Source organism: Ranitomeya variabilis, chromosome 5 (genome assembly GCF_051348905.1).
Source record: "Ranitomeya variabilis isolate aRanVar5 chromosome 5, aRanVar5.hap1, whole genome shotgun sequence".
NCBI classification, from domain to species: Eukaryota; Metazoa; Chordata; class Amphibia; order Anura; family Dendrobatidae; genus Ranitomeya; species Ranitomeya variabilis.
In genome coordinates, this window is record NC_135236.1 from 339298056 (window position 1) to 339312053 (window position 13998).

General features: G+C 40.9%; 1 protein-coding gene across 2 annotated transcripts in view; it reads left to right on the forward strand.

Annotated features, from left to right (window-relative positions):
* BCAP29 (B cell receptor associated protein 29) overlaps window positions 1-13657 on the forward strand; it is a 143370-nt gene extending 129713 nt beyond the window's left edge. For both annotated transcript variants that reach the window (XM_077264801.1, XM_077264802.1), the window contains exons 7-8: window positions 8081-8181; window positions 11087-13657. In XM_077264801.1, the coding sequence (XP_077120916.1) occupies window positions 8081-8181; window positions 11087-11125 (140 nt within the window). In that variant the 3' untranslated portion in view covers window positions 11126-13657. The remainder of the gene's footprint in view (window positions 1-8080; window positions 8182-11086) is intronic.
* Window positions 13658-13998: the final 341 nt, after the last annotated feature.

The window sequence follows — 13998 nt, forward strand, 5'->3', positions numbered from 1 at the left end:
CAACTTCCCTACCCTCCACCTCCAAAACCAACTTCTCCACCATTACAGAAGATCAACTCGCCACTCTACTCTCAAAATCACATCTCACCACCTGTGCACTTGACCCGCTCCCATCCCACCTCATCCCAAACCTCACCACAATCTTCATCCCAACCCTAACCCATCTCTTCAACCTATCACTAACAACTGGTGTTTTCCCCTCAAGCTTTAAACATGCCTCCATCACACCTATCCTCAAAAAGCCCTCTCTTGACCCATCCTCTGTATCTAGCTATTGCCCTATATCACTTCTCCCCTATGCCTCAAAACTACTGGAACAACACGTCTACCTTGAACTGTCCTCCCATCTCTCTTCTTGCTCCCTCTTTGACCGCTTACAATCTGGCTTCCGGTCACACCATTCCACTGAAACTGCCCTAACTAAGGTCACCAATGACCTCTTAACTGCCAAGAGCAAGCGACACTACTCTGTTCTCCTCCTCCTCGACCTGTCGGCTGCCTTTGACACAGTGGACCATTCCCTATTATTACAGACCCTCTCATCGCTTGGCATCACAGACTTGGCCCTATCCTGGATCTCCTCATACCTAACAGACCGGACATTCAGCGTCTCCCACTCACACACCACCTCCTCACCTCGCCCCCTATCTGTCGGAGTTCCTCAAGGTTCAGTCCTTGGGCCCCTGCTCTTCTCCATTTACACCTTTGGCCTGGGACAGCTCATAGAATCTCATGGCTTTCAGTATCACCTCTATGCTGATGACACACAGATCTACATCTCTGGACCAGATATCACCTCCCTACTAACCAGAATCCCTCAATGTCTGTCCACTATTTCATCCTTCTTCTCTGCTAGATTTCTGAAACTTAACATGGACAAAAGAGAATTCATCATCTTTCCCCCATCTCACGTGACCCCCCCAACGAACCTATCCATTACAGTAAATGGCTGCCCACTCTCCCCAGTCCCACAAGCTCGCTGCCTCGGGGTTATCCTTGACGCTGATCTCTCCTTCAAACCACATATCCAAGCCCTTTCCACTTCCTGCCGACTTCAACTCAAAAATATTTCACAAATCCGTTCATTCCTCAACCAAGCATCTGCAAAAACCCTAGTCCATGCCCTCATCATCTCTCGCCTTGACTACTGCAACCTCCTGCTCTGTGGCCTCCCCTCTAACACTCTCGCACCCCTCCAATCTATTCTAAACTCTGCTGCCTGACTAATCCACCTGTCCCCCCGCTATTCTCCGGCCTCTCCCCTCTGTCAATCCCTTCACTGGCTCCCCATTGCCCAGAGACTCCAGTACAAAACCCTAACCATGACGTACAAAGCCATCCACAACCTGTCTCCTCCTTACATCTGTGACCTCATCTCCCGGTACTTTCCTACACGCAACCTCCGATCCTCACAAGATCTCCTTCTCTACTCCCCTCTTATCTCCTCTTCCCACAATCGTATACAAGATTTCTCTCGCGTATCACCCCTACTCTGGAACCCTCTACCACAACACATCAGACTCTCGCCCACCATCGAAACCTTCAAAAAGAATCTGAAGACCCACCTCTTCCGACAAGCCTACAACCTGCAATAACCACCGATCAACCAACCGCTGCATGACCAGCTCTATCCTCGCCTACTGTATTCTCACCCATCCCTTGTAGATTGTGAGCCTTCGCGGGCAGGGTCCTCTCTCCTCCTGTACCAGTTATGACTTGTATTGTTTAAGATTATTGTACTTGTTTTTATTATGTATACCCCTCCTCACTTGTAAAGCGCCATGGAATAAATGGCGCTATAACAATAAATAATAATAATAATGTGGTCAATATGGATTTTATGAGACGATATGGCTCATTTTAATAGATAAAGATTAAAAGTTATATTTTATTTTAATTAACTACAGCCCTACCTTGCTAAATATTGATTTAGAATTAGGGTTAGAATTAGGGTTAGAATTAGGGTTGGAATTAGGATTGGAATTGGGGTTAGGGTTGGAATTGGGGTTAGGGTTGGAATTGGGGTTAGGGTTGGAATTGGGGTTAGGGGTATGTAAGGGTTAGGGTTAGGCTTGTGGTTAGGGTTGGGATTCGGGTTAGGGGTGTGTTGGGGTTAGTGTTGGAGTTAGAACTGAGGGGTTTCCACTGTTTAGGCACAGCAGAAGGTCTTCAAACGCGACATGGTGCCACCATAGATTCCAGACAAACTTGCGTTCAAAAAGTCAAATAGTGCTCCCTCCTTTCCAAGCCCTGACGTGCGCCCAAACCGTGGTTTACCCAAAAATATGGGGCATCAGCGTACTGAGGAAAAATTGCACAACAACTTTGGGGGTCTAATTTCTCCTTAACCTTAGGAAAATAAAAAATTGGGGGCTAAAAAATTATTTTTGTTGGAAAATGATTTTTTATTTTCACAGCTCTAAGTTATAAACTTCATTGAAGCACTTGGGGGTTCAAAGTGCTCACCACACATTTAGATAAGTTCCGTGGGGGGGGTCTAGTTTCCAAAATTGGGTCATTTGTGGGGGAGCTCCAATGTTTAGGCACACAGGGGCTCTCCATACTCGACATGGTGTCCGCTAGCGATTGGAGTTAATTTGCCATTCAAAAAGTCAAATGGCGCTCCTTCCCTTCCAAGCCCTTACGTGCGCCCAAACAGTGGTCCCCCCCACATATGGGGTTACAGCGTACTCAGGACAAAATGGACAACAAGTTTTGGGGTCGACTTTAACCTTTTACCCTTGGCAAAATAAATAAAGTTGGTGCTAAAAGATCATTTTTGTGACTAAAAAGTTAAATGTTCATTTTTTCCTTCCATGTTGCTTCTGCTGCTGTGAAACACCTGAAGGGTTAATAAGCTTCTTGAATGTGGTTTTGAGCACCTTGAGGGGTGCAGTTATTAGAATGGTGTCACTTTTGCGTATTTTCTGCCATATAGACCCCTCAAAGTGACTTCAAATGTGAGGTGGTCCCTTAAAAAAAAAAAAAAAAAAAAAAATGGTTTTGTAAAATGTGTTGTAAAAATGACAAATTGCTGGTCAACTTTCAACCCTTATAACTTCCTAACAAAAAAAATTGTTTCCAAAATGGTTCTGATGTAAAGTAGACATGTGGGAAATGTTATTTATTAACTGTTTTGTGTCACATAACTCTGGTTTAACAGGATAAAAATTCTAAATTTGAAAATTGCGAAATTTTAACCAAATTTCAGTTTTTTTCACACATAAACACAAAAATTATCGACCTAAATGTACCACTAACATGAAGCACAATATGTCACGAAAAAACAATCTCAGAATCGCTAGGATCCGTTGAAGTGTTCCTGAGTTATTACCTCATAAAGGGACACTGGTCAGAATTGCAAAAAAATGGCCAGGTCATTAAGGTCAAAATAGGCTGGGAAGGGGTTAAAGGTGCAGCCTCACAATGGTATTTACCCAGCAAAATGTATCATCTTTCCCAGGGACTTCCTCTCCTTCACTCCCTTGTGTTCAACTGTCTATTTTTCTATTATATTTGTTTACTGATTTGCATTGAATGTTTACATGTATTATATCTTATATCTTGGTGTGATTCCATTCTGTAAATTTTCACTGAAAAATCAATAAATATTCAGTTCTAAAAAAAAGTCCAGCAATGCCAAATATGTGTAGGTTTTTTTTTTTTTTTACACAATAATAAAGGAAAAGAGGGCTATTTTAAAGGAAAGCCTTTATCAAAAAATGACTTGATTAAATCAGATTTTTGTGATAATGTGAACCGGTCACCATGAAAATGCATAAAATTCAAAATTCACCGCACACTCAGACAATATGTTGTTGCAAAAAATTATATTTATTACACTTGGTGACAATAAAATAATCGTAGAGCAGAGAAAAGAAAAAAAGAAAAATATTTTGAGCGACTATATTCAATTTTGACGTTTCGACCTATCCTAGGTCTTATTCAATACGTCGCCAGTTTGCTGTCGTGCCTGCATGGTCCTTTGGAATGTAAGGAGTATAGCGATATGGTTACTGTGGTGTCCAAGGCAGCGCTCCCGCTCTCAGCCTCCAGCATCAGAGGGCTGAGAACGGGACGCATCCGTGCACACCAATTAAAGTGTACCATAGCAGCCGCTGGAGGTGGAGCGCTGCCTTGGACACCACAGTAACCATATCGCTATACTCCTTACATTCCTAAGGACCATGCAGGCACGACAGCAAACTGGCGACGTATTGAATAAGACCTAGGATAGGATAAAACGTCAAAATTGAATATAGGCGCTCAAAATGTTTGGTTTATTTTTCTCTGCTCTACGATTATTTTATTGTCACCAAGTGTAATAAATATAATTTTTTCCATCACCATATGGACAGTGTGCGGTGAATTTTTAATTTTATGGACATGGGGTCCTAGGGCCCTTCCCGACTGCACCTCGCCTTGTGACAGAGTGCAGGCCAATTCATTCAATTTAGACCATGAACATGCAGGCATCATGTTATAGAGCAGGGGGAGCTGAGAAGGTTGATCTATAGTTTTGTTACAGTGCATCTTTTCTCACTAGATTAATCACTGCTTGATTGTGAAGTGGCCCTGAGTCCTGACCACTTCCTAAACAAATTGAAAGTACACTGCTGGATTACTGAGCCAGGGACTGCTAAGGCTAATCAGATTGTCTCACCTGTAGACTTGATTTGCCGTGGGTATAAAGCCCAGCACAAAACTACGTAAATATATATTAGCAGTGTCCATTACATAGAAGTGCTGTTTTGTACTTTGTGTTACCTTCTCATAGATCTCATTCTTCTTATTCTCCTCTGTAGTGTGAGGGATGACCTATCACCAAATTTCTCTGTTTGACGGAATACACAGATAATCTCGGTTCTAGAGGTTATATGGAATATTTTGGATACTGAGGCAAAAATCATTCTTGTTGCCAGCCCCAATTCTGTTTTCAGCATCAGGAGCAGAGAAGGTCCGTTCTCTCATGGGCTGCTGTTTAGCCAATCACAGAGAAAGTGTGGATGCCTATTTATCATGGGATTGGCTCAAAAGCTCTACTAGAGCTCATACGGACGGCCCTGTGTCTCCCAACCCAAGCATCTATATATATATATATATAATTGTCTAAGGTCCACTTCGTCTGTTTGTCTGTCTGTCACGGAAATCCCGCTTCGCTGATTGGTCGCGCCCAGCCGGCCGTGACCAATCAGCGACAGGCACAGTCTGGCTGCGAATTGGCCTGGGATGGATCCCGGGGCCGCCAAAAGGTGAGTATATAACTATTTTTTATTTTCATTCTTTTTTTTTATTTTATTTTTTTTTATACTCCGTGGGCTGTGTTATATACTACGTGGCTGTGCTATATACTATGTGGCTGTGCTATATACTACGTGGCTGTGCAATATACTACGTAGCTGTGCTATATACTACATGGTCTGTGTTATATGCTACGTGGGCTGTGAGACTTTCACCCGGGGCCCTCAAAAACCTGGAGATTGCCCTGGCTTCACGGATTCGTCGCGCCCGGCCGGCCGTGAACAGTCAGCGACAAACGCAGTCCGGCCGCGAATTGGCGTGGGATTTGAACCACGCTCTGCTAATTGGTCGCGCCCGGCCGAATTTTGTGTATTCATTGCATTATTCTGAAATCTTCATAAATAAACTACGGTACATACATGTTCTAGAATACCCGATGCGTTACAATCGGGTCACCATCTAGTAGAATTATATGAGACTGTCATACTTTGGTCTGCAGACATGGACGTCTGCATGAGGCCGAAGTAGGGAGTCTGGTATTTCTGCAAGCAGTGTTACCTTGGCTTCAGGAAAGATTTTGGGAGCTCTGACCCCCTATACAGTTATTTAAAAAAAATAAACAAACAGCTACTAGTGCAGTCCATAGGACCTGTACACCCCACCATGCTTACATCATAAGGGAAAATGGGGACTGCTTTTTTTTAAATTGTACAAAATACCATTAGGTCTGCTCTGTATTTTCTTATAAAAATTAAATTTGGATTTGCTTTATGCATTTCCAGTGCTTTGCCATAGGAATAGAACGGAAATGACAGCACTGCCAGATCCGTCTCATTATGGACACCGATGTAGAAGATATAATGGATTATAAAAGCATTCATCCTGTTTTATTTTTTTATTTTCTGGTGGGGGAGGTGAGGGGGGCTTGAACGCGAATGTTAACACAGCCTTAGTTATCCAACCGCATCTACGGATCAGTGAAATGCAGAATTCCCCTCATGGGGAATTTCTAATTTCATTCCTAAATGTAATGAGCTGGGTGGAAGGTACATAAAGCAATCGGTCATTCTTGTCCAAGGCTTTACTTTGCCACAGCATCTTTGGGAAAGCCAAAAGTGACAGGTTCTAGGGAAACCTAAAACCTCCAGCAATGTTGTTTTCAGTTGCAAACTGTTAAAACGTAAGCAGTTTATTAAGGAAACTTTATGCAGGGGAACTGCCAATTAGCAAGTTTAGGTCTCATAATTTCTGCTGGTTCTGGGCTATTAACTGTCTGTCATTCAGCTATAGCAATGCAGAGCAAAACAGGAGTCCTCATGCATGGATGGTAGAAGCACACACACGCTGGGCTTCTATTACATCGCATAAACGGAGATAACATTTCTGTATTGCTGATTATTCCTCAGATCTTGTCCATCCCATTCATTAAATGCTTGAAGTAACTAATACAAATACCCTAAGCCACTCATACTGTTCTGACCGATGAAACTTGTTCTTCAAGTGATCTGGTGAAAGACTCACGAAAATGTACACAGCAATAGATGATATCACGAGTAGTGAGAATTCCTGCCCATCTTTCCATAATAAAGAGCCCATCCAAGTCTAGATTTGCGCTGTTTTTTTGTGAAGTTGAATCATTAGGTGAATAAACGCCCTCAAATATACAGTGGGAGTTTCTGCTCTTCGTATTTAGCGAACAACATAAGCTAGATGTATGTGTGCCTAGGGTTTATGGCATTGAGAAGGGATGTCTGCCCTCTTTCAGTCCACTTCGCTGTTCACAAAATTCACTAATTAATTTTTATCTTGACACGTTTGTTCCAGTAACTGGTAAATCACCATTGTCCTCTCATGTGACCATGGAAAGTACCTAATATGAGACACGAGCTGATCAGAGTAGATCACATGAAACAACAAAAATAGTGCAAATTGTGTGCGGATTTAATTAGTGACTAATAAGAAAATTAAACCCAGTGTCTTTTCCCTTTAAAAACTCTTGCTCCAGAAACACATTATTCTTGGTGTCATCGTACCCAAAACACAAGAACAATGTGGAGTGCTGTTATTTTGTTGATGCCTTGATAGCATGTCCTCTTGATGAGATACTTGTGTTTATAGTCAACATTGGCAGCATGCTATGTCTTGTAAATTACCACAGAAAGTTACATTTTGTCTCACGTTTCATGTCCTGTACCACAAGACTTTCTTTTTTTAATCTTTAATCATTCTTGGAATACATTCTGGAGGATGAGGGTTTTAGAGGTAAACGGTGACTGTAAAGTAAAGGTTAGGCTATGTGCAAACAAACATAGCAAATGTAGTGTGGATTAAACTGCCAAATATGTAGTAATTCCCGAGCAAAATCCAGATTTACATTATTTAATACCTCAATTTTCAGGCTGCTTCAGACATCTGTGGAAATCTGTTTGAGCACGGACTGGCCATGGGTCTCCTGCCCCGAGCGTAACAGTTATAGTATATATGTACAGTATATGAGGCTGTGACTCTTGGGTCGGGAGAGCCACAGCCAGTCAGTGCATTGCTGTCTGTGCATGGACATCTTAAGTAGCCCTTAGTTGTGAATAGCCATTTCAAAAAGGCCAGGAGAGAATGATGTAGCGTCCCCATCAGAATGCCATATATAATTTCGTCAGTTAAATCTAAATAGTGGGGACAACTAAAATAACGCGGAGCCAGATTGTAGTCTGTTGATAAGGAGAATTTGACAGAATTGAAAATATCATGTAAATGTCACGACACATGTTATATACATGTATTTGGTGTTCGCCGTATACCATGCCAAGATATACTTCTCATACTGCCAATATTTATTTTTCAGCACTCTCTAAATCCCAAGCAGAAGTCCTTGCCCTTAAGAAGCAGAGTGAAGGGCTAACTAGAGAATATGATCGCCTTATCAGAGAACATGAGATACTACAGGTCTGTATCATTCAATTTGTTCTCCTAGTTGTAGGATGACCGTTCTAGTTTTTCCACAAACAGACTAGCAGAAAATGATATTTTTGCATTACCCTATTATATTAATTTGAGGCGAAGCTTTTAACTTCTGCACAGATTTCTTCATTTTCTTTCTCAGAGCTACAGAATAGACTTAAATAAGCACTCCCATCAAAGTTTTTATCCTCATAATATATTGAAGTCGTCTTATTATAGAGAATCGTGTACTTACAATTGCTCATTTTGCCTTTCTACTCAGATGATTATTCTTTTTTCTCTGCTCTAGGTAGAAACCGTAAGTCTTTTGTCCTTGCATGACTCATTCTCCTCTAACGTCTGACTCAGCTGCTCCCTCGTCCCCCCTTTGCCATAGACTTTTGCAGTGACTCAGGACTTGTGCAGACAAAAATGACCACCTGTTTCTACATAGAGCTTAAAAGGATTCAGCTGATCAGTTTTTAATCATGTGATGTCATAGACCTAATGGTAAACAGAAAAATTAGCTGGGTACAAGGGAAAAATAAGCAATTGTCAGTGCACAGTGCTATGTAGCATGATGATTGCAGTATATTAAGAGGATAAAAACTTTGATAGGAGGAGTGCTTTTTTAAAGACTAGATAAAATAAAGCCTGTTTAGATTCACACAAAATAGTAGTTCTAATGTGCATTATGTCAAAAATTGATTTGTGGCTTCTTTAAGTATTAGAATCCAACTGGGTGGTCTTTAGATAAAGGTAAAAGTGCAGGCCTGGAGCAGTCTGTATACAGAATACACACTCTTGTCAGTGTATGCATATAGTACTGTACATACATACATACTGCTGCGATGGCACTGTAAACTATATTGTGACCCAGCAAGAGTCTGTATATATCCATGATAGTACTTGCTGTGTAACAAGACAACACTCTGTATATAGTGTATACAGAAAGCGGCTGGAATCATAGCATCAGCGCTGCACACAATATGGCAATAATGGTGTCTGCTCACATTTCTGCACATACTGACTGTATCCATAGACGTTTATGTACCAAGCAAATTAAAAAGTGCCCTAATAACTTCTGCAGAGTTGTTTTTTTTTTTTGTAATTGGATACCCTTCTACGCTTTCCCATGGGACACAGTAGAAAAAGTATACTGCGCAGTTTGAGCGGGTAATTAAAATTTGCACCACTATAGCGGGGTTAGGCGACAGAATTGCACTACATATTAAATCACTTGCGGTGGAAATTGGCAGCTGTAAAATTTGTCAAATTCATGAATATAGAGTGTGTTACTCTTAATCAAGACTGTCCAACAACCCCCCCCCCCAAAAAAAAACAAACAAACAAAGAAAAACAAAAAAAAACCTCTCACTCGCTGTTTGCCGGTGTGTACCTTAATACCTTAAAGGGCCTTACTTATACAACACTGGCTATTTTGGCTTGTACCTTTTGAGTATTCGTCCTCAATACTGTGATTGCACATGATATAACTCTGTATTGCTTTTTAGTATTTCCAGTTTTTGAAGTTTTGTTGTCACTTGCCTACCTAGTATTATGCATGTCTGACTTTTGTATGTCTATTTTTATGCTTTTAATTGTTATCCAATTAAGAATACATTTTTTATTGATTTTTGAGCCTTGCACATTTCTATGCAAGTATCCGATCACCACATTCACAGGACACTTGGTTTCATGGTGTATTGTGTGAAGAACCTTTTTTATAGGTGTTCATTTAGATTTTTAAGCACATGATTGAAGAATTAAAACGGTTATGTCCAGGTTGCCTCTAGCCATTAAAGGGACTCTGTCAGCCCAAAAATAGTATCTGAGCTAAGCCCACCGACATCAGGGGCTTATCTACAGCATTCTGTAATGCTGTAGATAAGCCCCCTATGTAACCTGAAAGATGAGAAATAAAGGTTAATTATACTCACCCACGGGCGGTCCGGGTCCGATGGGCGTCGCGGTCCGGTCCGGGGCCTCCCATCTTCATAGGATGATGTCCTCTTCTTGTCTTCACACTGCAGCTCCGGCGTACTTTGTCTGCCCTGTTGAGGGCAGAGCAAAGTACTGCAGTGTGTAGGCGCCGGGGCTCTCTGACCTTTCCCTGCGCCTTCGCATTGCAGTACTTTGCTCTGCCCTCAACAGGACAGACAAGGTACGCCGGAGCCACGGCAAGAAGAGGACGTCATCGAATGTAGATAGGAGGCGCTGGACCCGGATCGCGACGCCCATCGGACTGGACCGCAGCGGGGACCTCCCCTGGGTGAGTATAAAATAACCTTTATTTCTCATCTTTCAGGTTACATCGGGGGCTTATGAATGCTGTAGATAAGCCCCTGATGCCGGTGGGCTTAGCTCAGATACGATTTTTGGGGTGACAGAGTCCCTTTAAAGCATTTTCCAGCCAGCCTAGAGTTATTATGCATTAAGGAGTTCATAAGGGCAATAACACATACTTGTCTCAGATAGAAGTAATTGTCTCACAGAAGTTTGAAAACGGTTTACAATTTGTACACCAATGTCTCGCGCAACGGAAGCCATTAATGAGTTGTGCATTATATGCACAAAATAGGATGACCACAATAACGCACTCAGTATAGTGCAATGGCAGGCCCAACACTGACACTAGACATAAAAGGGGTAACCCACAGCTGATTCTTCGCTTGCAGAGCTGAATGTAATCATATTATTTTTATGCACTAAATTATTGTTTTTATTTTATAATTTTTGTGGTGGCGCCCATATGAATCCTGATGGTTTTTGTTTTTTTATGTACACAGTCTCTCCTTGTAATGAGAATGACAAAATTACTCATTTGGTTCTCAGAAAGGTACTTTATTACCTTTGTGACAGTTGTAGATATTTCATGTTACTAAATCTGTTTTTACTTTTTTTTATCCAGAATACCATACAGGAGCCAGAGATTAAGAAAGAGCAGTGAGTCTAAGATGGCTTGTACGAGAGACCATACAGATGTGAAGAAATGTTCTGCGATTAAGCAGCAGATTGTGTCCACTGTCAAACTGTCAAATTGTGGTCTTAGTAATATTTCAGAAATGTCACTTCAAAAAATGTTTTTCTTTGGAACATACAGTATGTGACTACATCATTATAAGTACCTTTTGTAAGGCTATGTTCATGTTACAGGTGCTTCTCACAAAATTAGAATATCATCAAAAAGTTAATTTATTTCAGTATTTCAATAAAAAAAAGTAAAACTCCTATATTATATAGAGTCATTTCAAACAGAGTGATCTGTTTCAAGTGTTTATTTCTGTTAATGTTGATGATTATGGCTTACAGCCAATGAAAACCAAAAAGTATTTATCTCAGTAAATTAAAATACTTGATAATATCAGCTTAGAAAAATGATTTTGAAATCCGAAATGTTGCCCTACTGAAATGTATATTTATTAATTGCACTCAATACTTGGTCAGGGCTCCTTGTGCATCAATTACTGCATCAATGCGGCGTGGCATGGAGGTGAGCAGCTTGTAGCACTGCTGAGGTGTTATGGAAGCCCAGGTTGCTTTGATAGCAGCCTTCAGCTCTTTCGCATTGTGGGGTCTGGTGTCTCTCGTCTTCCTCCTGACAATACTCCATAGAATCTCTATGGGGTTAAGGTCAGGCGAGTTTGCTGGCCAATCAAGCACAGTGATGTTGTTTTTAAACCAGGTATTGGTACTTTTGGCAGTGTGGACAGGTGCCAAGTCCTGTTGGAGAATGAAATTTCCATCTTCAAAAAGCTTGTCAGCAGAGGGAAGAATAAAGTGCTCAAAAATTTCCTGGTAACTGGCTGGGCTGACTTTGGTCTTAATAAAACACAGTGGACCTACACCAGCAGATGGCATGGCTTCCCAAAACATCACTGATTGTGGAAACTTCACACTAGACCTCAAGCAGCTTGGATTGTGGCCTCTCCACTCTTCCTCCAGACTCTGGGACCTTGATTTCCAAATGAAATGCAAAATTTACTTTCATCTGAAGACAACAACTTGGACCACTGAGCAACAGTCCAGTTCTTTTTCTCCTTGGCCCAGGTAAGACGCTTCTGGCGTTGTCTATTGGGCATGAGTGGTTTGACACAAGGAATGCGACACTTGTAGCCCATGTCCTGGAAACGTCTGTGTGTGGTGGCTCTTGAAGCAATTACTCCATCAGCAGTCCACTCCTTTTGAATCTCCCCCAAATTTTTGAATGCCTTTTTCTTAACAATCCTTTCAAGGCTGCGGTTATCCCAGTTGCTTGTACACCCTTTTCTACCACACTTTCCACTCAACTTTCCATTAATATGCTTGGATACAGGACTCTGAACAGCCAGCTTCTTTAGCAATGACCTTTTGTGGCTTACCTTCCTTGAGGAGTGTGTCAATGACTGCCTTCTAGACATCTGACAAGTCAGCAGTCTTCTCCATGATTGTGGAGCCTACTGAAACAGACTAAATGACCTTTTTTAAAAGCTTAGGAAGCCTTTGCATGTGTTTTTTATTAATTATTCTAATTTACTGAGATAATGACTTTTGGGTTTTTCATTAGCTGTAAGCCATAATCATCAACATTAACAGAAATAAACACTTGAAAAAGATCACTCTGTTTGTAATTACTCTATATAATGAGTTTCACTTTTTGTATTTAAGAACTGAAATAAATTAGCTTTTTGATATTCCAATTTTGTGAAAAGCACCTGTATGTTTCTGACACGTTGCTCTGTTGAGACAGCTGTATGAAGCCTTGAAAAACTGGATTCGGACAGAACTCTCAACAGAGCTAATTATTATATTGATAATAAAATGAGAATGGAGACAAGTGCACATTGGGTGATATTTTTCTATTGATTATTATGTTGAGGCAGAGTCACTTTGTGCTCTATCTGGCTTCTACTGAAAGGCTAAATCAAAGGTTTCTTCTGAATCCCGTTTATCATCGCTTCAGACAAAGTGACAGATGTGTATCCTGAATGTGGCGTGAACCCGAGCTAAATGTTCAATCAAAAAGTGATGAATGCTTGCATTGTCTAGTGGACTCTTCTAGTGTTTTGAGCTGCTACAGCTTACTTCATTATGGCTTTAAATCCTCTCATTCATGACATCCATTCTCCATCACATTTTTTGCAAGGAATAAGTACAGAATTTGCTAACCCAGATAATATCTAAGTGTGCCGTGATTTGTGCTACTGCCCTGCAATGTATGTCTGAACAAAATGTATTCATTAAGCCACTGTCATCTGCAGTTTTGAATCTAAGTAATGTATTTTTGTTCATTTATGGTACTTTGAACCACAGTTAGTATGTAAGGCATACTATTGTTAGGTTGTTTGGGTTGTTAATAATTTTAGGTTTTTGAGAATATATATTGCATGTTAAATTGAACTGTGTGTTCTCTTATGCCAAAATGTTTAGGAAATTACATTGTATAAACACCAATGATTTAATGCTGTGAATGGTAGGTCCTGATTAAAATGCATGCTTACAACTTATAAGTCCAGAATAAATAAAATAATCAAAGCTTTCACAACAGAAATCTGGCATAAAACCATTTAAAAGTCTCAAAATGTGAGTGCAACTCAGATTTGCGACTAAATTTTGCGACTTTTGACATTTTACACGCCAGTTTGTCAGTTCCAACAAAATAGCGGAGCTGAGGAGGGATACCAGAGCTTGGCTAATTCTTGACTAGTTGTGGTGTTCACTATGCCATAATCTCACTACAGTACTTGACTGGAGTGAGATTTCTGCCCTAGAGCACAGAGGTACCTGCCACTCGTTAGATGCTTCAGAATCATGATGAGGCTTGCCATTTTCCTGTTTACAACT